Below are 25,941 nucleotides of genomic sequence, written 5' to 3' on the forward strand. Positions count from 1 at the left end.
GTTTGCTTAAACAACAAAACTCGCTTGATGCAAATACCAAGCCTCTGTAGTATGGTGTAAATGAGGACAGTCATTAAGAAAATAATTTTTTTTCCCGGGTACAATGTGTTTTTCTTACTTTTTTACGGAAGTATACTTGATGTGCAGTATTATATACGTCACACGCGTACAAGGTAGTGATTCACAATTTTGACTAGTTATAAAGTTTTTACTTGACAGAGAGCTTTCCCAAAAGGCTTCTGATAGCTCAGGAAAGGTACGCACTTTGGTGCCGAGTGACACTTACCTTGCGGTAAATCATATGGCACATGGCTACTCTTAACCTCATCCCCGCACACTGAACATGATAGAAGTATAAGTGGTGCAGAATGGCCAGAACGAGCGTGCAGGCACTCAGCACTGCGGCATAGCCGTAGGCTTTGTACAAAGCAGCAGAATCAGTGGGATTGTAGTTTTCAAAATAACCAATAATTTTCCCCAAAATTATGGGCTGAACTACTCTGGTGCTTTCCTAAAAGTAAAGAAAAAAAGCCTTAATTAGAAATACAAGCCAAACCAGTTTTTCTTAACACAAACTTTACTTTTATTATTACTTGTTAAAAAGGTATTTTGACAAAACGCAACATTCATGGTTAACCTAAAAGAAAAACCCACACATCCACTATCTTCTATAACACAAGCAGACAACAGTTTTAACCTTAAGCAAAAATTTTACAAAGACAATAAAGCCTTAGTACATCGTGCTTCGTACACTGCGGATGCTCAGTAAATATTACAACCGGTGCTTTAGAAAACATTTGGCAAAATACCAAGTAAGTCTTAGCTGAAGATAAGCTGAGGAAGGGTAAGAAATTTGCTTCCATATGAACAAGCCCTGCTGGCAGCCTGCCCCTGCCCCCTGTATTCTCAACGTCCCAGCCCAACAGAAAGTCAAGATGGTTCATGTACAGGAGACATGCTCTTGCCATCACCTTCTGTTTTAAGAGCCTTTATGAAATGAGACACTGGCATAAACACATCCACTCTTTCCCAACCCAAACTCCACATGTCCAAAGATCAAGAAAATGGAGCCCAGCTTCTGAGGGAGCATCACAAAGAAACAAAGCTTGGGAGGTTCGCCGGCTCTCAGCCCCAGGGGCCGCTGTGTGAATATGTCTCTACCCACTAGAAGCTGGGATGTTCCTTGGAGTCAAAAATTAAACAGGACAGAAGCCAAGCTAAAAAGTGATGTCATCCATGGTTCTCCATCCACCATACACCGCAGCTGCTGGTTTGGAAGAAATGTTACCAATCATCTATTCCCTAAGGCCAAAATTCAAATCCTAAAACCAATGAGTTCGGAGGCATTGATGCTTACCTCCCGAAAAAGACTTAGTGAAAGCAATTTTCTTTCCCAAAACTAAAGGCACAACAGCAACACTTGCCCACCCTGCCAAATGGCCGCTCCACCCGGTAACCTACTTCCTCCCTCTACTCACCCCTCCAAAGTTACCCTTCTCCCCCATCAAGGAAAACCAAACACTCAACACAAATCCAAGTCACCAAAAGTAAACACCTCCGCCCTCCACATCCTTTCCTCCACAGACTTCTCAAAAGACAAAGTGCCAAAAGTTTGGAAATCTTTCTGGAACTCGGCTTTTCCTTTCAGGCAATCCCTCCTTACTGACACAGACATGGTAAACAAATGACAGGTTGAGTTTGATAGCTCTCTGCTGTCCGTCTGAAGCTGAAGAACCCACACACAAGAGGAAGGGATGGAGACTCCAAAACTCCAAACGCGAAACAAAACTAACATGCAGGGCTTCCCTGGTGGCGCAGTGGTTGAGAGTCCGCCTGCCGATGCAGGGGACACGGGTTCGTGCCCCGGTCCGGGAAGATCCCACATGCCGCGGAGCGGCTGGGCCCGTGAGCCATGGCCGCTGAGCCTGCGCGTCCGGAGCCTGTGCTCCGCAGCGGGAGAGGCCACAGCAGTGAGAGACCCGCGTACCGCAAAAAAAAAAAAAAATTAACATGCATTTTTTGCTCAACCAACTAGTACCCAATCAGGATATTTACAGAAAGCTGTCCCCGTCCCTCACATCGGTGTGACATCAAACCCCAACCCTCCTGTCTTGCTCTACACACATGTTCACAGGCTGCACCAGCTGCCTCGCCTTCCATGAGGTCACGGAAGGTTTCATCTACTACAGACAAGTAAGGGAACACTGTTTAGCTGAACAATCATGATGAGTAAGATCATCAGATGAGAACAAGATAATCGGCTCTCAAGGACACAAAGGCTCACTGTTCCATTTTCAGCATGCCCCTTCATTCACCCCTAGAGGCACTAAGAGTCCCTCATACACTAGATGGTAAAACACACTGTTTAGAATTTACTGAGATGGAAATCTGGAGGCTTACACAGAGAAGCAAGAATGTCAAACTGTACACACGGGCAGTCCCAGCCTGGGTATGGCCGAGGGCAGCCCAGTGCTGCAACCTACAAACCTGGGGCTCTCCACCAGAAGCCCAGTGGTAACACTTGCCGTCCCAGACTTGCCTAAAACTTATAATTACCTTTGGGAATCACCGTTCCCTGTTACTCAGCTCTCCGTTTGAGCCTAATGTCGGAAACCCACCAAAGAGAATACCGACAGATGCAACAAATTCAGCAAAAAAGAGTACAAAATAAAGGCAGGTCACTATTGCCTAAGCGTCATGATTTTTTCACTGAGACCGTCTTTAATAACTCAATTGAGCAAACAGTCTCATTAAGGAGTAATGCCAGGGACTTCCCTGGTAGTCCAGTGGTAAAGAATCCGCCTTACAATGCAGGGGACACAGGTTCAATCCCTGGTCAGGGAACTAAGATCCCACGTGCCGCGGGGCAACTAAGCCCACGTGCCACAACTACTGAGCTCGTGCACCTCAACTAGAGGCCGTGTGCTCTGGAACCCACACGCCACGACTACAAAGCCCATGCACCCTGGAGCCTGTGCTCCACAACTAGAGAAAACCCGTACGCCACAACTAGAGAGAAGCCCACACACCACAACGAAGATCCCACGTGCTGCAACTAAGACCCGATGCAGCAAAAAAATTAAATGAATTTAATAAATAAATGAATCTTAAAAAAAAAAAAAAAAGAGTAATGCCAGTCCGTGGCCCAAAGCTTCCAAACTGCTGTCTGTTCCTGAGCCTAACCCTCAACTAGTGAGAAATAAAACAACTGAAACAATATTCATCATCAAACCTGAAACTAACCAAGTGAAAACTTTCTGGATAAGCAGGAACAAGGTCAAAAATTGCTCCAATAAACCCTTCATCTTTGGCACCAACTTATGACCCAGTGAATATTCTTTCCACGAACCAACTGAGAATACAGTTCTTATTCCTTCACAAGAATTCTTCACAACTGCAAAACCATAAAGGAATTTTAAAACAACCCAATATAATACGACAAAGCCCCAATGTTCGACGTTTCACAAGAGTCTCTCAGGCAAATATTTCTGGGTGAAGTCCTTCGTATTCAGCCTCCTGAAAGCACCTCACATTTAACCCCACCTCTTACTTCTTAGGGGTATTTCTTACACAGTTTGATGGTAGAACTTCCCCAGTAGGTAGAGTTTCTCCTCCATGTTTCCCCATGTTCTTTCTTTCTAGTTTCTCCTCCATGTTTCCCTATGTTCTTTCTTTCTCTTTCTTCCTTCCTTTCTTTCCTTCTTTTTCTTTCTTTCTTTCCTTATTTATTTATTTTATTCGGCTGCACCGGGTCTTAGTTGTGGCATGAGGGATCTAGTTCCCTGACCAGGGCTCGAACCCGGGGCCCCCCCGCACTGGGGGCACAGAGTCTTAGCCACTGGACCAGCAGGGAAGTCCCTCCCCCATGTACTTTAAATATTTCTTGCCCAACTCCATCATCTCTGAGTCATGAGGGGAAAAAAAAAATTACAGGAAATAGAAACCATCTAACACACAAAGAAACAAATGAGTGAGCTTGGGGGGAAATGAATAGGCAGTTAATTTTTAGAAACTGGGGAAGAAGTGACCAAGTTAGAGTTGAGAAGGATACAGAGACTAAGGAGGAAAAGCAGTGGATCTGGAGAAATAATCACCACCAGGATTCTGTATCTGTCTTCACTCCTCTTTTCCACAGTGGCATTCATTGTGACTGCATCACCTCGAGGAGTTAAGAGCCCTCACAGGCCTGAGGCCCAGCCTCCAGGAACTGGTTTAGGTTCAACAGATGAGAGATAGAGCCTTAAATTCCCTCTCCCTGGAAGATTCTGGATGCAGAAACTAACCTCATGTAAACATCTGCTATCTTCCTCTCCTGCATCACCATGGCATCTGAGTCTAGAGGGGCTACAGACCTGCTCTGAATGACTTACAAGTACCACCAAGGGTTTTAATCAGAATTCCACGAGACATATCGTACTTCCAAGAAAAACCTATATGAACACAAGTCCTGAGGTTCCAGCTAAACGGGGGGAGGGGGGAGCCTTATGAGAGGTTACTAGGAAAAGCAGAGTAAACAAGTTAAGAAAGGTAGAGTTGAATTCCTTATGCAAACCCAATCTTCATTGACAAGATTCTTTTGTGATTTAGAGCCAACCTTCTCTTCCAGGTATAGAGAAGGAGAAGCCCTTACATATGGAGTTATCAATGTAAATGTCCCTGTGTCTATTTCTCAAAATACAGTCGGCTCAAAATAATCTTCACTCCAGAAAGTCACATTCTAGGGTGGTGCATTCTGCTACCTTTCAACATTATTCTGTTTTTCTATTTTTGAAATGTTCTTTAAAATCTTCGGGGGGGGGGGGGAACCAAAAAAACACACTGCAGGAAGCAGCTGAAAGAGGAGCACAGAGCTGTTTTCAGAAAAAAAAAGTTGTTCTCATAAAGTCTTGGCTCTGCGAGCCTTCACTGGAAGCTGTGGTGGGAGAGGAAGCCTCAGGACAGAATGCAAAGAACACTGGCCTAGGAATCAGAACGCTGTGCTTCAGAACCCAGGTCTGCCACCTGCAAGTCACATGACCCCCTAAGCCCATCATGTGCCCTCCTGCACCTCCAGGGCCTTGTCTGTGGAAATACTTGCCTTGTCTACCTCAGAGGAATCCTGGGACAGCTAAATGCAATACAACAAACAGCTCAAAGTGCTCTGAAACCAGCATAAAAACAAGTGTAAGCTATGATCACTTTATCATCCAGAAGTTCTGGGAAGAGACCTGTTCTATTCTGAATGGCAGAGGCTGGTTTCACAAAGGGTTGGAAAACTCATTGCTTCTTACAGGCGATCATAGCAGAACAAGCACTCTTGAGAAGTCATTCATAAAAGCCAACTTTTCTGGAAAGTAATAAAAAGTTTCGGTTCTAAGCAGATTTTTAAAATTTGAACCATTATAAATGCAGTCTTGTAAAAATGAGTCACATACTTGCCTGACTTCTTAAAAAACGACGGGTTGAGAAGGGTGGGGGGATGAGTGAAATAGGTGAAGGAGATTAAAAGGTACAGTCTTACAGTTATAATATAAATAAGGCAAGAGAATGTAACGTAGAGCACAGGAAATATAGTCAATAATATTGGAAAACTTTCTATGGTGACAGAGGGTAACTAGACTTATGGGGGTGATCATTCTGTAACGTATAGAAATATTTAATCACTATGTTGTATACCTGAAACGAATATAATTGTAAGTCAATCATGCTCCAATTTTTTAAAACTTTTAATTGTTATAATAAAAACTTATATGTGTTTAAAAAAAAGGAAAGAAAATTGATTGAAAAGCATCACCCTCATTTATGACTCAAGGTCATCACTGTGGGTATTACTGCTATCTAACGGCTAATGTATACACTCAAGAACCAGCAGGGCGCACACAGCAGGTCTGCTCTGCAGGTCCCCCATATCCTTTGCTCGATGCTCCCTCTACCTCTCCCTTGCTGTGTGGCCCTCAGTGGCTGCTCACGGCCCACAGGATCTTTACCACCAGTAGCCATCCTCAGTCTTCTGGGTTGAGTGGACGTGAGAGACATGTGGAAGGAAGTGTTGGGAAATAGATGCAAAGGCCCAGTACAGCTCTCAGGGAAGCGGAGGATTCTGCTTACTTCGAATCCATCAGATGAGTTCCAAAGTAAGTTTAAACAAACATGTGCCTTCCTACAGGCTCCACCTGGGCCAGAGACAATCAGTAAAAGTGGCCTCAGAAAAAGGCCAAATGAGGCCTTGCTAAGGGTAAGGTGGGGGCCATTTCTAAGGGTCCCAGGAATAATACACAGCCCCTCAGGCCACTCCTCCCCTCTCAGGGGAAGGGACTGGGCGAACCCACACTTGCTCTTTGAGGTCACCGCACTCACACAGCAGCGAGCAGGCAGAGACCTCCTCTCTCAGGGAGGAGGCCCCCGATGACCTCGGGAGGCAGCCTCTGCGTCTCTGGCCCAGGCAGAGGCTTCAGGCTCCTCCTCTCCAACCTGAGGGCCCTGGGCAGGCAGAGACCCGTCCTCCCCACCTGCGGTCCCCAGGAAGGTGCACACAGGAGCCAGGCGTGCTGGGAACTCGCTGGTTGTTCTGTTCTAGTTAGGCGTGGCCTGCAAGAGCTCCATGTTCAACATCAGTCTGGTACTTGTTTCTCCAAGCATTATGATCTCTCCTCAATTATCAGAGGACAGAGGTTTTCATACTTCAAAATCCTAATCCCGAAAGCCTCGCCCCGGGCTGGAATCACCTGACTCTTCCCGCTGGTGCTGCCGGTAGTGCCGGGGGAGGCCCCGCCTGCACTGTGGGTGGTCACAGCACACTCCATGGGAATCATGGATGATCCGCGAGGCACTCTGTGCACCAGAGGAATTAAAAGAGGGCTGGAGGTCACAAAGGAAGAAACATCTGCGTTTTAGAGAATCCAGGACGGAGTACTGAGTATACATCTTCCACTATCTAAAATACGAAGACCAGGGACTTCCCCGGTGGCGGTGGCGCAGTGGTTAAGACTCTGCGTTCCCCATGCAGGGGGCCCAGGTTCGATCTCTGGTCAGGGAACTAGATCCCACATGCATGCCCCCAGAAAGAGTTCGCATGCCAGTGGTTAAGAATCCACCTGCCAGTGCAGGGGACTCGGGTTTGAGCCCTGGTCTGGGAAGATCCCCACAGGCCACGGAGCAACTCAGCCCGTGCGCCACAACTACTGAACCTGCGCTCTACAGCCCACGAGCCACAACTACTGAGTCCATGTGCCACAACTACTGAAGCCCGAGCACCTAGAGGCTGTGCTCCGCAAGAAAAGCCATGACAAGGAGAGGCCCCCGCACCACAACAAAAGAGTAGCCCCCGCTCTCCGCAACTAGAGAAAGCCCGCATGCAGCAATGAAGACCCAACGCAGCCAAAAATAAATAAATAAATAAATAAATTTGTTGGGGGTGGGGGGGAAGAGTTCGCATGCCACAACGAAGGAGCTCACCTGCCACAACCAAATAAATAAATAAATATTTTTTTAAAATAAAATAAAATACAAAGACCAGCAAGCAGCACAGACGATCACAAAATGGGCAGTTGCTTCATAAAATCAATTATTTAACTAATATTTATTGCATCTAACTCAGTAGCTTTAATCACTGAAAACCCAAAACAGCACCTGAAAATGAGTTTTAAAATGGAACAGATCCTTATTAGCTCTGTCATAAGGAATGATTTTTAACGTCTCCAAAACAGCAGTATGTCAAACGGCAAGTCTAGGAAAACAGGAATATTTGTGTTGGATTTCAGGCTTCGTTTGACTGCCAGTAAAATTCGATGTTTACTTCTCCTTGAGCTTTAATGGCCCTCAACTCCCTGAACTCCACTGCATCAGAACTAAGAGTTCTGCAAGTTATTATCCTAAGGACACAAATTTGGAATGAGCACCGTACGCCAGTCACAACACTCACCTAGGGAAGAGAGGCCACTGTCTAGTGTTATACTGTAAACCACCATGAGTTCCGCCACTTATTATCCTCACCAGTCCAGCTGCTCCTACCCAGCTGTCACCCTAGGACCTCAGGCCCGGGGCACACCTGTGTGTGGGAAAGTGTATTCAGACAGCAGAACAGGAGAACTGCTCCGCACCCCAGTAACCGACCTGGGATCCTCATTCTCGCGGAGCAAATGCAACCGCATATCCACAGGGGTGCAAGTTCTCAGCGAGCTCTCAGCAAGCAACTGGGCGCTCTTACTAAAAAACAGCACGGAACACTCCACCTGTGCCCAGATTATCAATGTCCCACCGTAGCCACCATCCAAGACCTACTACCTTCCCCCGGCCCATCTCAGGGCGCCCATCTGGAATGGTTTCATAAAAGTGTGGATGGTTGTTTAGAACTTGGGTCACCGGAACAGTCACAACCTTATCCACTTACAGCCGGTAACGAGTAAAAGGTGGTTTCCTAAAGGGCCTCTCCTGGTCCATCTAAATACAGCATGACACTGCTGCTAGCGTCAAAGCCCTAGGAACTTCTTCACCCAGGAGCTGTGGTCGCCTTGACTCCGCCCTCATTTATGTTCCCATCTGGCTTCCTGCTCCAGGAAGTCCTTAGCAACCTATTTATTATCCTTACACCAAGTTCAGGATGCATGTGTCTGAGACCATGAAAACAAAGCTCTCAAGACAAGCCCTCCTGACCCTGGACAAGCTCAGTCATTGAGACGGACATTCTCTTAAGTCAGAGCGTCCGAGATGGAACCTCAGTCCGTCCTTTATGCTTCGTGTGACCACAGGCACACCGTGTAACTACTTAGCACTCTGTATCTTCTTCTCTAAAATGGGGGTAATATAATACCTATGACTTTGTTGACTCAGACAAAGAAATAATACTAATATCACATATAAAGTGATTACAGCAGTTCTGGTACATGGTTTTTCCAAGAACTTAATATTTTTATTGCCACACTAATAGTACTGCAGTCGCCACCACCAGTGCTACTGAGTAGGAGCCCCTGTTACTGCTACTAGTACTTCTAGTACTACTACTGAGACGAGCCCGCACGTTTGCCAGGTCCTCTGCTCCCCCCTTTTCTGCCATGACTGCCCAACAACCAACCTCCTGAAAGAGGGGCCAGTGCTCTACCAGTTGCACCTTATGCAGCCCCCAGGTCTGGTCTTCCTGGACCCCTAGCAGGAAGTATTACCGGGGCTGGACAACTTTGGAATCAAAGCTCCCAGCACCCCAGTGCGGCCGATTCCCTCTCAGGAAGAACCCCAGTTCCTGCGGCCTCTCCCTCTGTGTCTGCTTCTCCCATAAGCTGCCACAGCAAAGACCTGGAGCTCATGTTAGGATGGGATCCATCTAAAGTTTAGTGACCCCACCCAAGGGACCAACAGTGCAGGACAGCATGAAACACCTGCAGCTCGCTGCAAACCCAGCCACATGGGCCACGCTTTGAGACCCACCTGCCTTCACCTTCTTCAGCATCTGGTACCAAAGAGAAACTAGAGAACCAGGGACAGCAGAGAAAGACCTGCTTCAGGATACGATCCAACACTAAACCCTGAGGCCACTCATCTCTGCTCACCCCAAACCAGGCACCTGGCATGAGCTGCAGGCATACCCCGACGCCCCAAGGTTTCCGGACAAGCAGAATTCATGAGCGCTTGCTCTGTGAGGTCAGGAAATCCTACACACACAGTCCACACCAGCTTGCTGCCTGTATTTCAAACAGAGACTTACTGTGACTATGCAGAAACACCATCACTGGGACAGCTGTACACAGGTCAAAGAAGGGCTGGGACAGACTGAGGGGCTCCTGCACCCTCTCCAACCCCTGAGGAAATCGCATGGGTCTGCATCTCCACCCTGCCCTTCGCAAGGCCACGGCAGTATCTAGGTGGTCAGTGCTCTCTCAAAGACGGAACACGGCCCCGCACACATGTCCCACCCTCTAGCACAATGGCCAGGCCACCTTTGTCATCAACGAGAACTCAATCTCCCAGGACCATCCAGTCACCTGTCAGGTGACAGAATTCTCTGGTTTCTCCAGTTGTGTGGGGCAGGCTTCACCTACCCAACTACCCACTGCCCGCAGTGCCCTTCAGGACAACAAAGCCTTTCAAACAAGGGCCACACGATGAAAAAATGGGCGGAAGACCTAAGTACACACTCCTCCAAAGAAGACACACAGATGGCCCACAAACACATTTTAAAAGGCTCAACATCACTAATTACTACAGAAACACAAGTCAAAACTACAGTGAGATTTATCACCTCACACCAGTCAGAAAAGCCATCCTCAAAAACCCTATAAACAATAAATGCTGGAGAGGGTGTGGAGAAAGGGAACCCTCTTGCACTGTTGGTGGGGATGTAAATTGGTGCAGTCACTATGGAGAACAGTATGGAGGTTCCTCAAAAAACTAAAAATAGAGCTACCATGTGACCCAGCAATCCCACTCCTGGGCATATACCCGCAGAAAACCATAATTACAAAAGATACATGCACCCCAATGTTCATTGCAGCACTATTCACAATAGCCAGGACATAGAAGAAACTTAGGTGTCCGTCGACAGATGAATGGATAAAGAAGCTGTGGTACATATATACAATGGAAGAGTACTCAGCCATAGAAAGGAACGAAATTGTGCCATTTGCAGAGACGTGGAGAGACCAAGAGACTGTCATACAGAGTGAAGTAAGTCAGAAAGAGAAAAACAAATATCATATAATATTGCGTACATGTGGAATCTAGAAAAATGGTACGGATGAACTTACTTGCAAAGCAGAAATTGAGACACAAGGTACAGAACAAACTTACGGACACCAAGGAGGGAATTGGGGGCGGGGGGGAGGCAGGATAAATTGGGACTGACATATACACCCTACTATGCAAAAAAGAGATAACTAATGAGAACCTACTGTACAGCACAGGGAACTCTACTCAATGCTCTGTGGTGACCTAAACGGGAAGGAAATCTAAAAAAGAGGGGATATATGTATACATTAACTGATTCACTTTGCTGTACAGAAGAAATAACACAGCACTGTAAAGAAATTATACTCCAATAAAAATTTTAAAAAGAGCCACACCTGCCACCTACAAACCACCTAGCAGACCCATCTCACCCCCAATAAAAACATATTTATGACAACTCACCTTCTCCACCTAAAACAACTCTTTCACAGCAACTGCATCTTCTATCCCTCCTGCTCTCACACACTCACAGGCTGGCCCTGTCCCTACGGCAGCACTAAGGTACCACAGAGAGCACGAGCCACCCACGTGGATTTGCAGCAGACCTCCAGCAGGCTGCAGCCGGAATAGGCAGGCCGACTGGCACTGTGCCCCCAGGGAGAACTGTCTCACTAGGGGATCTTAACCCAGAACCTTCTGGGTCATGGTGGTCACTGACCTCACAGCTTTCTGCCTTAGGTTCTCCCCTGCACATCCCCCTCCTACACCCTCTGCAAACTACCAAGGCTCTGCTTTCAACCAGCAATCCACTCCCACAGCCAGGGACCGAAACCAGAACGTGTGGTGCACAGAACTCGTGGTGAAGCTGGAGCTCCTCCCCGTGGGGGGCTTTGGCTCTCAGTGTCCGGCCCGCTGGGAAGGGCCAGCCCAGCGAAGGGTGTGCTCTTCCGAGCTTCCGAGCTCTGGGCAGCTCCAACCCAGATGCAGGGCCACGGGTTCTGTTCCGCTGGAAGGGGGAAGGTGAAGATACCTTCTTAGGAAAGCATTTATCAGATGTGACCTGGTCAAGTTAACAGTTATTTGTTGAGCGTCTGTAAAATGTCTTATGTTGTCGTGGGCTCAGGTCCAAGTTTACTTTCTCCAAACCCCAGGGCACATCTTCTTTGAGGTTTTGCTGGATTTTCTTTTGGTCAAGGATCACTTTCAGCAGTTATACGGAGCACCGAGAACATCCTAACATAGTATGTCTTTCCTTTTCAGCACCATCCCTCCACGACACTGTGTAACCCCCTGGAGGTCCACTCCTTCTAAGGACCTGTCCATTCTAAAGCTAAATACAACCGCTGGGCTACACGTTTCCTAGACAAGGTTTATCCTCGGACCTTAAACGACTGGCCTCTCCCCACCCGTCGCATCCGTCTCATTACTGAGCCACATACACCGAAAAGCAATGCGCTGTATGTAACAGCTTTTACCTCAATTAACGTAAAAATCCCCAAAACTAAATAGGATTTCCAGTAACACTTTATGATCGCTTTCGTTAAAGAAGGCTCCCGTGTATCCTTCTCGGCTCTCAACACTTCTTGATCCCAGTACCTGCAATGAGAAACCAAGCACAGTAAAGAACAGCCCTGCCACGGGTAGAACAGGGGAGGTGGCAGAGTGGAAGATAGGCCATCACTCCAGGGCACTCTGTGGCTGTCCCATCAGTGCTGGTTAACTGCTTGCAGGGCTCCGGAAAGAGGAGGGTGCAGACCCTGAAGGACCAGAAAAACAGGCTCTGAGGGGAACAGTCACAGTCTCGGAAACCAGTTATTTCCAAGCTTTGCTGTATTCACAGCACCATGAGTAGCTCAAGAGGGCAGACAGCCTCCTCCAGGGACACCACCTCCGGGGACAGACTCAGCATCCAGGGCCTTGGCTGCTGGCTCCCTCCCCTTCCACAAACGCACAGGAAACATGGGGCCCCCCGGCCTCCAAAGTGGGCGAAGCCCAGGGTCAGCCCCAGGCGGGTGAGCGTGCAATGTCATGGGCGAGGAGGCTGCAGGAGAACCCAGAGGAAGGTAAAGCCCACTCCAAACCACTGCCACATGCAGAAGCTCTCACCCTCCTTCCCCTCCCCCTCACCGCCTGCTACTCACCCCTGCAGCTCCTCCCCGAGGTGCTTGGAGCGATCTTCCGGAAGCACTGAGTACATGTCATCTTCTTCTAATCTGCGTTTGTGACCGATTTTAAACAAGGGGTTTAGCCACCTGTTAAAAATTAAAGGAGAGTGACATATATCCAAACTACACATCTGTCTAATTAGAATCCCACATCGATGGCCTTTGTCTTTAAAAAAATTAAAAAAAGAGGCCTACAGAAATAGGTCTACATTTTAAATATATAGAGATATGGGGGAAGAAAATTAGATGCGTGTTCACACACACACACACACACACACACACACACACTCTCTCTCTCTCTCTCTCTCTCTCTCTCTCGCCCTCTCTCTCTCTCTCTCTCTCTCTCTCAACTCTATATGCTGAGAGGCCCTGGAAGAAGTGACACACTGGTAGCAGGGAGCATTCAAGTCTCCAGATCTTGGTGTTTTGTTTTTTTAACATACACAGTAATCATTTTTTTTATTCTTCTAATGAAAACTTTTAAGGTCAACTCTCAGCAGCTTTCAAATAACACAGTATTATTAACCACAGTCACTATGCTGGACATTACATCTCCATGACTTATTTCTTTTATAACTGAAGTTTGTGCCTTTTGGTCCCCTTCACCCATATCTCGGCTTTTTAATATCCTTCCTAAGAGGAACCAGCGCTCCTTGAAGCAATGGCTGATTCCAAGGTTGGTTCAGTGTGTGTCAGCACCTGACAATTAGCTTTTTTCATCATAAGTGCCTGCCTGACATGCACCCAGCCCTTGACCCCAACAAGGCAGAAGTGCAGGTACAAGCTCACCACGTGCATGTGCTCTCCCTCCCTCCCTCCCTCCCTCTCCCTCTCTCTCTGGGGCTGTGTGACCTCAGGTGTGCCTTGTACCCTTCAGGACATGTGAGTGATAAATCTTGCCATTTCAGAACTCCCTCTTGGTTGTTGCTGAGACATGTCTCACAATCTTAAGAACCACAAGGGCCGGTCCAGCCACAACATGGGCCCCAAAAGAGGAAATTTCTGTGCGGGCTGCTATAACTAGACCAGGTCCAGGTGAGTAGAGCCCCAGGCATTCCCAGCAACAGCATCACCATCGACAGGCCAGGACCAACGGCAGAGAAAGTACAAGATGGGCCTGGACATCTTGCACCCTAAAATAAGGAAGCTCTAAAGTAATCACAAGGATGTGTGCAAAAGACAGAGAAGCCGGCTTGAAGGGCTCTTGCTAGCCAAATCTGGGATACTTTAGGTATTAAATAAATGTCAGTGAATTATAACCCATTAAATAACAAAAGAATCCATGACTTATTGCTTCATGAACAGCAGAGAAGGGAAAACTGTTGCAGTCTAGACTGCAAACAAATATAGAAGGAACAGTGGAGTCAGAAAATTATCAATGGAAGTTAAACCTCGTGGATGAAAGCTTGTGTGAACCATGACATTTACATAATCTCAAATTACCTCTCTACAAATTACTTATTATTAATGGAAAAAACAGTAACTATACAAAGGGCTAAAAAAAACATTATCCAAATCCATTATGCATTATTTAAATAATGATTAATATGCAGAGACAGCCCAAAGGTTAACACCATTCTACTCACTTTGCCAGAGTAAGGAAATTTCCAAGGCCAGACAATAATAACCCATGAAAGTAGAGACCACACTTCTTTTTTTTTTTTGGCTGTGTCGGGTTTTCGTTGTTGCGCGCGGCCTTTCTCTAGCTGTGGCTCTTGAGCTCTAGAGCGCAGGCTCCGCAGTTGTGGCGCACGGGCTCAGTTGCTCCATGGCACATGGGATCTTCCTGGACCAGGGATCAAACCCGTGTACCCTGCATTGGCAGGCGGATTCCCAACCACTACGTCACCAGGGAAGTCCCACACTTCTTTTATTGCGTTATTCCTAGCACAATACAGGTAGAAAGGAGATGCTAAAGAATTCTTTGTTGAATAAATGAATGTCTATGAATTATTAAAGAAGCAGTAAGAGAGACTGAGCTTCAGATTTTGCTAACCCTGGTAGCTTGGCACCTCTAAAGATCCCCAGACCAGGAGGCAGAAGACTGGATTCTAGTCCCTCAGTGGTACTGAGGCCCCAGGGCCTCAACTGTCCCCCCCCATCTCCTTCTCCACTCCAGTTCAGCATCTCCATGACCCTTAATATCTCTAGGTCTCAATTTCCTTCCAAAGTAAAAGTATAAATCTGCGCGCATCACCACTAAACAGGTTTGAAAAATGTTTTGCCATTTATCCTACACATTCCCTCCCGAAAACGCTCAGGGAATTAACACTGGGATTTACCCTGAAAGGCCCTCTTTAAAAGTCTACTTGCACAGGAAAAGACGCTCAACATCACTCATTGTCAGGGCAATGCAAATGAAAACCACAATGAGATGCCACCTCACATATATTAGGATGGCTATTATCAGGAAGGAAGGAAGGGAGGCAGGGAGGGAAATAAGTGATGGCAAGGATGTAGAGAAACTGGAACTCTTGCACACTGCTGCTGGAAGTGTAAAATGGTATAGTCACAAAGGACAGATACTGTATGATTCCACTTCAATGAAGTACTTAGTCAAATTCAGAGAGAAACAAAATAGTGCTGTGGTTGCCAGGGGCGGGAAGGAAGGAGAGTGGGGAGTTAGTGTTTAATGACACACTAAGGCAGGATGAAAAGAGTTCTGGAAATTGGTTGCACAATGATGTGAATGTACTTCACACTACTGAACCATATGCTTAAAAATGGTCAAGATGGTAAATGTTATTTTATATGCATTTTACCACAATTTTTTACAATGTAATGATACTTTGCTGCTTTCTGATTGCATGACCTTGAATTAGCCACATGACCTCTCAGTACTGGCCTCCAGCAAACGGGGAGAACACCTGGAGATAATAACACCTCCTTGGGCTGCTGAGCCATCAACTGAAAGGATCAGTGTTGCTCTGAACACTACAAAGTCCCATCAGACAAAGAGCAGAGGTCACCATGACAGCGATCTTGAGGAATCCCATGTGGGCCCCAGCAGAAAACAGATGAAGTTGCTCAATGAGGCAAATGTCTTTCCCCATAGCTCTTGATTTAAGGACCCTCACAAATCCCTTCACTTCCCAAATCTGGGTACCATCAAGGCACGAAGGTTTGCACTTCCATCAGATGGCAAGCTCACTGACGGGAGCCCAAAGTATGTGTCGCCACCTGGACAGTTAGACATGGAGACCTGAGTCAGCTGGCGCCCTGACCCCAATTTATCACGGACAGCACTGAGACCACTGCCGAACTAGCCATCCCTCAACCCAGTTCCAACCCAAGAGTCGTCCTCGCCACCATGATAGTCTCTTCTCCCCCCCTCCCACAAGTCTTCATCCACAGCAGCACTTCCCTCCTAACTGTCCCACCAGAGACCACAACTCCCTCCAGGCAATGACAACTCACGTGCTATGTGGGATCTCCATGGGCCTCGCGTGCCACGGTGCCTGGCACAGATATCACTGGAACCTATCCAGCGTGACATCGGAACACCCACAGTGCTGATGAACTATCTTGAAACGGGTCACCACCCTGGCTTTCCTGGAGTGGCCCACAGCCAAATCCAATTAGACGTGAGTGGCAATGTTCAAGCTAGAATCTTCTCTCCTTTCCTCTGTAACTTTCCCCATTTCTTTTCTTTTTTTTTTAAAAATTAATTTATTTTTTTGGCTGCATTGGGTCCTCACCGCTGCCCATGGGCCCTCTCTAGTTGCGGCGAGCGGGGGCCGCTCCTTGTTGCGGTGCGCGGGCTTCTTATTGCTTTGGCCTCTCTTATTGTGGAGCACGGGCTTCAGTAGCTGTGGCATGCGGGCTCTAGAGCGCAGGCTCAGCAGCCGTGGCGCACGGGCCTAGCCGCCCCGTGGAATGTGGGATCTTCCCGGACCAGGGATCGAACCCGTGTCCCCTGCATTGGCAGGCAGATTCTCAACCACTGCGCCACCAGGGAAGTTCCCCCCATTTCTTAAAACTTGCTCAAAATCCACTTTCTCATCCCTGCTCTTTTTATCCACTTCCTGTTGTAAGTGAAGCAGCAATGCAAGCTGTGTGCCCCCAGCTCCCTCCATACCCTCTACGCTGGGGTCCACCAGAGTCCTCCCAGGCTGTGGGCACTGCAGAGCCTTCCTGCCTCCGAGCTTCCAGGCCTTTTCTGGTTCACCCCTGGCCTTCTTATCTCCCTTTCCTCCCACCGGCTAATCCCCTCCTTTCACTTCTTCATAGTGTCCCTTGTCTTATCACCACACGTCTTCCAAATACTTTTTCCCACGCTACAACCAAGACTGAGAATCTACAGGTACTGTGCATGGGTAACCATCCTCATCGCCTCCTCAAAAATAATTTTTTTAATTAACTTTTATTGGAGTAGAGTTGATTTAGTGTTGTGTTAGTTTCTACTGTTCAGCAAAGTGAATCAGTTATACATATACATATATCCACTCTTTTTTAGATTCTATTCCCATATAGGTCATTACAGAGTACTGAGCACAGTTCTGTGTGCTCTACAGTAGGTTCTTATTACTTATCTATTTTGTATATAGTAGTGTGTATATGTCAATCCCTGTCTCCCAGTTTATCCCTCCCCTCCAAAAAAATGTTTTTGACACATTTGCATGCAATTCAGTTAACACTGAGAATAAAACAAGGAATCACAAGTGAAATATTGCTCATGCTGACCACCTCCTAAGGTTCGGAAGGGATTGAAGCAGTATTGGTTGGAACTAACAAGTAAGGGACCTCACAACCAGCAGGTGACACCTTACCTACTTAGCACAGCACACAGGGCCACCACTAGATACAGGACTCAATTCGTCACCAAGATCCCTCTATGCCGGTGAGTGCCTGCGCCGACTCACCTCTGAATATCTGGCCTTTAGTGTCTGTTCCAATCAAACGCTTTCTTCCAAACTATTAAACTTCTTCCCCCATGAGGGATGACAGAGCTCTTGCTTCCAAGTTCCAGATATCCCTCCTGAGAGTAAGGAGTATGACTATGACTGCCTACCCAAGCAAGCCTTTGATGCTACTCATTGGGATTTGTGAAACCACAGAGCAAAGGAAAGAAACTACCTTACTTGGGTCAAAGAACCATTCCAGCAGCTGAATCAAATGCATGCGAACAAGTAATTCACATTTTCTTAATTAAAAGGATGCCTAGGGGACTTCCCTGGCAGTCCAGTGGTTAAGACTCTGTGCTTCCACTGCAGGGGGTGCGGGTTTGATCCCTGGTCGGGGAACTAAGATCCCGCATGCCATGCGGTGTGGCCAAAAACAAGGATGTCTAACTCAAGGTTAAAGAACTGATAGAATTTATTAAGTTATCTTGATGCTTTCAGAGTGCGCAGTGTATCGATGCATGGGAAATAAACATCAATGCGTCCAGGTTAATTTAGGATATATGGCATCTCATACAGCTTGCAAAGCTGTGCCTCATGCTTCATCAGTAGTCTGGGTCTGCCCACACTATGTACACCTGATATTTTCTTTTTCTTTTCTTTTTTTTTTTAGTATTTATTTAGGCTGCGCCAGGTCTTAGTTGTGGCACACTGTATCTTCATTGCAGCACGTGGGATCTTTAGTTGCGGCATTCAGACTTCTTAGTTGCAGCATGCATGCGGGATCTAGTTCCCCAACCAGGGATAGAACCCAGGCCCCCTGCATTGGGAGTGTGGAGTCTCACCCATTGGACCACCAGGGAAGTCCCATCCCCTGCTATTTTCTATTCTAGCCTACTTCATTGCAAGAGAAATGCCAGTCATGATATACCCATAATGACAGGAGCATTATTCACAGCACCCAAAAGGTGGAAGCAATGATGAATGAATGGAAAATCAAAGTGTGGTACACATGTACACTGGAATATTACTGAGTCTCAAAGAAGGAAATTCTGACACAGGCTATAACATAGATGAACCTTAAGGATATTATGCTAAGTGAAATAAGCCAGTCACACAAATACCATATGATTCAACTTATATGAAGTATCCAAAGAGTCAAAAATGACAGACACAGAAAGTAGAATGGTGACTACCAGGGGAGGGGGGAGGGGGGAGGGGAGGGGAGGGGAGGGGAGGGGAGGGGAGGGGGGGAGGGGAGGGGGGAGGGGAGGGGGAGGGGGAGGGGTACAGAGTTTCTGTTTTACTGATGAAAAGGATCCTGTGGACCACGATGATGGTTGCACAGCAGTGTAATGTCATTAATTCCACTCAAGTGTACACTTTACAATGGTTAAGGTGGTAAATATGTTGTGTATTTTACCACAATCTTTAAAACTTATTTTGAAGAAGAAAGAAACACCAGTCGAAATCCACAAAGTTGATTTCGTGCTGCACCAATGGGCTGCGATCTTACGTCTGAACCACACTGGTGTGGACAGCTGTCCGCTGAGCACACGGTCCTTCCTCAGCACCGTCATCTCCACAACAGACTGGGGCTCCCTCAAGGGCAGGACAGCCTCGCGGACGCTTCGCACACTCCGTGACCCGCAAGGTTCCTGGGACACAGTGAAGCTCAGTGAACACGGAGCCACATGGAAATGACCTCCTTCTGAGGAGGGCTTCCTCCTTCCCCAGCTCACACTTGGCTGCCACCCTGTGTCACTTGTTTTGCATAAAGTGAGAAGGAAGTGACATGTAAAACGACCAAAACAATACAAGTACTTATGCTGTAAAGGCCAATGCCCCACGGAGCCATGTGCCTGACCGGACCAAGGGAACCCCACACTCCCAGGAGGGCTCACGGATGCCCCGGGAGTGCACAAAGCCACAGAAACACTGGCGCATCTTCCTGGCAAGTTTTATTAAACTGTGGAGCATGCTTAAAAAAAAAAAAAACTCAACACTGAATGAAGAGAACAACTGGCAAAGACGTGTCATGGCCTCTATAGGTGTCGGGCAGTGTTTACAGTAGGCAGGGATGGGGCTAGAAGACAGAACTGAGGCTCCATTATTGGGAAGCTGTACCCACTTGATGTTGAGGAAGTGTATCTGTGAATGAAGCCATTGCTTTTTCAGCTCTGTTCCCCAAGGCCCCCAAGAGGAGAGGCTGAAGGAGACACTAAGAAGTGTCGAAATGTTAGCCAAAGCAGCTCCCTGCACTCTCTGACAGAGGCCACTCCCCCAAACCCCTGTGGCTAAGTGCCTTCTTGTCCTCTCCTCGTAGATGGCTAACAGGCATCTCCACTTATGAGTCCAAGATGGGACTCCTGACTTCCCCACCAAAGTTGCTCTTCCCATTCTCTCTGTAAATGTCAACCTCACAGACGCACTGCTCAAACCAGAAACCTGGTGGTCACTACCCTTGATGCCTCCCTTCCCCTCACCCCCGCAGCCAACCCGCCAACTAGTCCCACAGCTGCTTCCTCCAAAATGCAGCCTGGCCCCAACCACTTGGCATCTTTTGTCACCCTCCCACCACCATCGTCCGGAGACCGAAGCCCCAAGCCGCCATCGGTTCTCAGAGCTTCAAGAGCCTGCAATCTGTACTGCCTGCTTCCACCCTTGGTTTCCCTATGATCTTTCTACAGAGAAGCCAGAATGCTGTCTTCAAAGTACAAGAGCAGGGCTTCCCTGGTGGCGCAGTGGTTGGGAGTCCGCCTGCCGATGCAGGGGACACGGGTTCATGCCCCAGTCCGGGAGGATCCCACATGCCGCGGAGCGGCTGGGCCCGTGAGCCATGGCCGCTGAGCCTGCGCGTCCGGAGCCTGTGCTCCGCAACGGGAGAGGCCACAGCGGTGAGAGGCCCACGTACCGCAAAAAAAAAAAAAAGTACAAGAGCATGCTGTCCTCCTGCACTAGAATTACACCTACGGTCCTGACCGAGTGCAACTCATGATGGGCCCCTCCCAGCTCACCACCCCATATCCCGTCCAGCACCTCTGCTCAGCGTTCCAGCCATGCGGCTGTGCTGTGCTTCCGAGAACCTGCCCTGCTCCTGACTGCTGTTCCCTCTGTTGGGAACAGACAGATCCACTTGCTCACTTTCCCCCATCATTACACCTTTTCTCTTCCAGGTCTCAGGCTAATTGTTGCCTCCACAGAAAGGCCTGGACTGCCTTGTCTAAAAAAGCAAATCCAGATTCTCTACTTCCTCCTTCCAACTTTCTTTACCCATTTACTACATTCTATTTGTTGAGAGAAAAAATAATCCACTTATTTATTTTGTCCTCCATGCAAGAGCTCCATGCAGGTAGGACCCAGTCTTTCCGTGGTGGTTCACTGGGCCCGGCACAGAGTGAGTCACTCAAAACTCTGCTGAATAAATAAATGAACAACTTGCTGGTGGAGGAGCCGCAGCAAAGAACACACTCACACAACCCTCTCTAAATTTCTCTAGGAGAAGGGGAATGCAAAGGTCAGCTGAGGTCAGTTAATCATTCAACAAGTGCCCTCACCCCACTCAAATAAGTCATTTATTGTTGAAAGAATAATGCATTTGAAAGCGCTTTTAGCTGTGGCAAATTATTAATCATTGTTTAGTGCTCCCTGATTACTGGAGGCTTCCATGACCCAGCCTGGGCAGGGCTGCTGACACAGGGGGTGTAAGGAAGCAGGGTGACCTGGGTCAGAAAGTCCAAGAGCAGGGACTGAGGTGAGGGACAAATGAGAGGCACGCAGACAGATCTCACAGTAAGACCCACCCTACGGCACTGGCAGGATTTGCCCCTATGGCAGGATTTCTTTTTTGTTTGTTTGTTTTTGTTTTGCGATACGCGGGGCGTCTCACCGCTGTGGCCTCTCCCGTTGCGGAGCACAGGCTCCGGACGCGCAGGCTCAGCGGCCATGGCTCACGGGCCCAGCCGCTCCGCGGCACGTGGGATCTTCCCGGACCGGAGCACGAACCCATGTCCCCCGCATCGGCAGGCGGACTCCCAACCACTGCGCCACCAGGGAAGCCCTGGCAGGATTGCTTAAGCTCAGCAGTGCTGACATTTCAGGCTGCATGCTTCCTCGTCACAGGTGGCTCTTCTGTGCTTTGTAGGAGAGTTTGCAGCATCCCTGGACTCCTTCCTCAAGATGCCAGTAGCATCTCTTCGCCCTAAGTTGTGACAACCTAAAATGACATTTTGGTAGCAAAATCTCCTAGATCAGAACCACTGCCCTAATCTGTCCTTCTGGAAAAGGCACAGAACTCTACTTCAAAGGTTGGCCCCAGAGAGTAGCACAGCACACTGGCAGCAGTCCTTAGCCACCGAGTCAAGGGTTATGGTTGAAACACATTCCTGTATTCGCTGGTTCAATTGTCCTTGAGCAGCTCCGTCTGGGAGCAAGGGATCTATGTTAACAAAGAATTACAATATGATGTGGAAACTGTGGTTGTGAGCTATGCATAGGATCTGCTTCTTGGCTTTTTTGCAGGTCAATGTAGGACGAAGTAGGGCTAAGGGATCAATCCCCCAGCTTACCCATCTTCTATACAGCACAGGTTCTCAAACTGTGGTCCCCATTGCAGCAACATTAACATCCTGCAACTCGTTAGAAACGCAAATTCTCGGCCCCAACCCTGCCCTATGAAAAATACTCTGTGTGGCCCAGCAAGCTATACTGTACCAAGTCTTCCAGGCGATGTTGACGCCGGCTGCAGCCTGAGAACCTGCCATAGAGCATGCTTTGGCACACCTTGTCTGTATTTACATCAACAGTCCCAACCCTGGGCTTCCTTAGTGTCGCAGTGGTTAAGAATCCGCCTGCCAGTGCAGGGGACACGGGTTCGAGCCCTGGTCCGGGAAGATCCCACATGCCGCGGGGCAACTAAGCCTGTGTGCCACAACTACTGAAGCCTGCGCTCTAGAGCCCATGCTCCACAACAAGAGAAGCCACAGCAATGACAAGCCCGCGCACCGCAATGAAGAGTAGCCCCTGCTCACCGCAACTAGAGAAAGCCCGTACACCGCAACGAACACCCAACACAGCCATAAGTAAATAAATTTATTAAAAAAAAAAAAAGAATGAAACTAGACCATTATCTTACACCACACACACTAAAGTTAACTCAAAATGGATTAAAGACTTGAATGTAAGATCTGAAACCATAAAATTCCTAGAAGAAAATATAGACAGTAACCTATCTGACATCAGTCTTAACAATGTTCTTGTGGATCTGACTCCAAAGGCAAGGGAAACAAAAGCAAAAATAAACAAATGGGACTAGAAGGCTTCTGCACAGCAAAGGAACCCATCACCAAAATGAAAAGGCAACCTACTGAATATAAGATATTTGCAAATCACGTATCCAACAAGGGGCTAATATCCAAACTATATAAAGGACTCATACCTCTTCACAAAAAAATAAAACTGATTAAAAAACAGCAGAAGATCGGAATGGACATTTTTTCCAAAGAAGGCATAAAGATGGCCAACAGACACATGAAAAGATGCTCAACATCACCAATCATTAGGGAAATACAAATCAAAACCACACTGAGGTATCACCTCACATCAGTTAGAATGGCTATCATCAAAAAGACAAGAAATAACAAGTGTCGGAGATGATGTAAAGAAAAGGGAACCCTCATACACAGTAGGTGGGAAGGTAAGTTGGTGCAGCCACTATGGAAAACAGTACGGAGATTCCTCAAAAGGTTAAAAACAGAACTACCACACAGTCTAGCAATTCTACTTTTGGGTATATATCCAAAGGAAATGAAATCTTTATCTCAAAGAGATACCTGTACTCCCATGTTCACTGCAGCATTATTCACAGTAGTCAAGGTAAGGAAACAACCTACCTGTCCAACAAATGAATGGATAAATAAACTGTGATATGTATATGTACATAAGCATATGTATACACACACACACACACACACACACACACACATACATACACACACACATAACACAATGGAATATTCTTCAGCCTTAAAAAAGAAGGGAATCCTGTCATTTGTGACAACTTTGTGAACTTTGTGCTTTCTTTGTGAAAGAGAGAGAAAGACAAATACTGCATGATATCATCTATATGCAGAATCTTTTTTTAAAGTCAAACTTATAGAAACAAAAGAAAAGTAGTTGCCAGGAGCCTGGGGATAAAAAGGGAAAGGTTGGTAAAAGGGTACATACTTTCAGCTCTAAGATGAATAAGGTCTGAGAATCCAATATAAAACATGGTGACTATATTTGATAACACTGTATTGTCCAACTGAAATTTGCTAAGATAGAACTTAAATGTTTTCACCCAAAAAAAAGGTGTCCGTGAGATGATGGATGTATACTTAATTTGATGGGAGGAATCTTTCCACAATGCATACATATATCAACTCATCGCATCGTAAACTCCAAATATCCTACAGTTTTGTCGACTGACCTCAGTAAAGCTGGGAAGGAAAAAAAAAAAAAGACTGGCTGCTACTTACCCTCACTCCTCTAAACCCATGGAATTTCCCAAGTCACAGTGTGTGGGCTCTGACTGTTTATGCTGACAAGGTGACTCATGGCTGGCTCCTAAAGGTCATGCTAATGAGGACTCAGGATGGGGAGTAGCCACACCAGAAGACTAACCGTGGGATTAGAAGGTCGGGCCTGTGAGTCCATGCTTTCAGCCTGACCTCTGTAGAGGGGGGTCTGAAGATGAGATCAGTCACATGGCCAATGGTCCAATCCATGATGCCTACATAATGAAACCCCAATAGGAACTCTGGACACCAAAGCTTGGGGGAGATTTCCTGGTTGGCCATACTCTACCATCGCACACCGATGTGCTGCGAGGGTGACATGTCCTGCCTCCGCAGGGATAAGACAAGGAAGGAAGCCTAGAGTTTGGGACCCTCTGAGACCTCACCCTGTGTGACCCTCCCTTTGACTGGTTCCAATTTGAATCTGTTTGCCATAATAAGCAATTGTGTTCTGTGTGTTGTTCTAATGAATTATTGAATGGGAGGGGGTTGTGCGAATCCTTTAATTTGTAGCCAGTGGGTCAAAAGTGAGGGTGGCCTGGGGAGCCCCGGACTGGGAGCTGGCGTCTGAAGGGAGGGAGGGCAGTCTTGTGGAGGACGAGGCCCTTCACCTGTGCGGTCTGGGTCAACTCCTGGGAGTTGGTGTCAGAACTCAGTGCAGAACTCTGCCCTAGAGCTTAAGATTCCACATCATCAGCTCACATCTCAGGACGACACATGCTTAGCTTCTGCTGGCCGAGAGGTCCCCCCACCAACTGGCTCCTCTGCTCTGACCACCTCCTTCTCCCACAGCCTCTCTGTCCTCCCCGCAGTTAATACACAACTACAGTCCTAGACCTAGTGCCCACCAGCCCATTGCTGTCACTATGAACATTTCTGCCAACACGGAAAGAAGAGACTAGGAATGTTTTAAGAGCTCCCTCCTCTTGCCCGGTGGGCACGGGCTCTATCTAACTCTAGGACAGACTTCTCTCATTTTATTCTGTAATGAAATCACCTGAGAAGCTCGTTAAAAATAAACAGACCCCACTCACCAGGGTTCTGACTCCCCAAATCTGGGGCAGAGACGAAGAATCTGCATTTTCAGCAAGCATTCCTCGTGGATTTGGTCTGGAACTGCGTGGAGAATTACCCTTCCAGGAAAGACTGGCGGTGGTAAATGATTGTTGGATCATAGGGGATGAGAGCTAGAACACACTTTGGAAAATCTAGTACAGCCCATGAGCCCCAGAGAGGGAAACTGGCCTAAGATGGCAAGGTCGGTTAAATGATTGAACTAGAACCAAAAACTCAGGCTTTGGGATACCCGGCCTGAGGAACCTTGCAAAAGGGTAGGTCAAAGATCCCTCCCTCCCCCTAGAATCTAGCTGTGGTGGATGCCTGAGGGAAGGACGGGGAAGCAAGGATTTAGGATACTGCCTAGCAGACCAGCTACTGAATGGGAATGCACGGGCCCCTGTCACTGGTGTCCCCTCACGCCCGCCACTCCGGCCACCACTGACCGCTGGCTCAGAAGTGGAACAGGTCTGAGGCTCCAGGCAGCTGTGGAAATTGACAGCAGCAACTGGAACGAGGTAGGAGAAGGGCTGTCAGTGGACAGATTACGAGCACCTGGGGCCATGCCAGTGTGAAGAGGGTAGGACTCAAGTCAGGGACACCTGTGAGGAGAGAACCTGGCCCTGCCTCACACGTAAGGGCATTAGCGATAAACAGTCAACCTGTTCAGGAAACCCAACAGTAAAC

At 47.6% G+C, this 25,941-nt stretch overlaps 1 protein-coding gene across 1 annotated transcript in view; it reads right to left on the minus strand.

Annotated features, from left to right (window-relative positions):
• Positions 1-25,941, minus strand: part of ABCC4 (ATP binding cassette subfamily C member 4) — a 220,749-nt gene that overhangs the window by 163,727 nt on the left and 31,081 nt on the right. Inside the window, exons 2-4 of the mRNA XM_060128752.1 lie at positions 12,777-12,887; positions 12,111-12,231; positions 287-511 (exon numbers count right to left, since the gene is read on the minus strand). Coding sequence (XP_059984735.1) covers positions 287-511; positions 12,111-12,231; positions 12,777-12,887 — 457 coding nt within the window. The remainder of the gene's footprint in view (positions 1-286; positions 512-12,110; positions 12,232-12,776; positions 12,888-25,941) is intronic.

This window comes from Lagenorhynchus albirostris, chromosome 18 (assembly GCF_949774975.1).
Source record: "Lagenorhynchus albirostris chromosome 18, mLagAlb1.1, whole genome shotgun sequence".
NCBI classification, from domain to species: domain Eukaryota; kingdom Metazoa; phylum Chordata; class Mammalia; order Artiodactyla; family Delphinidae; genus Lagenorhynchus; species Lagenorhynchus albirostris.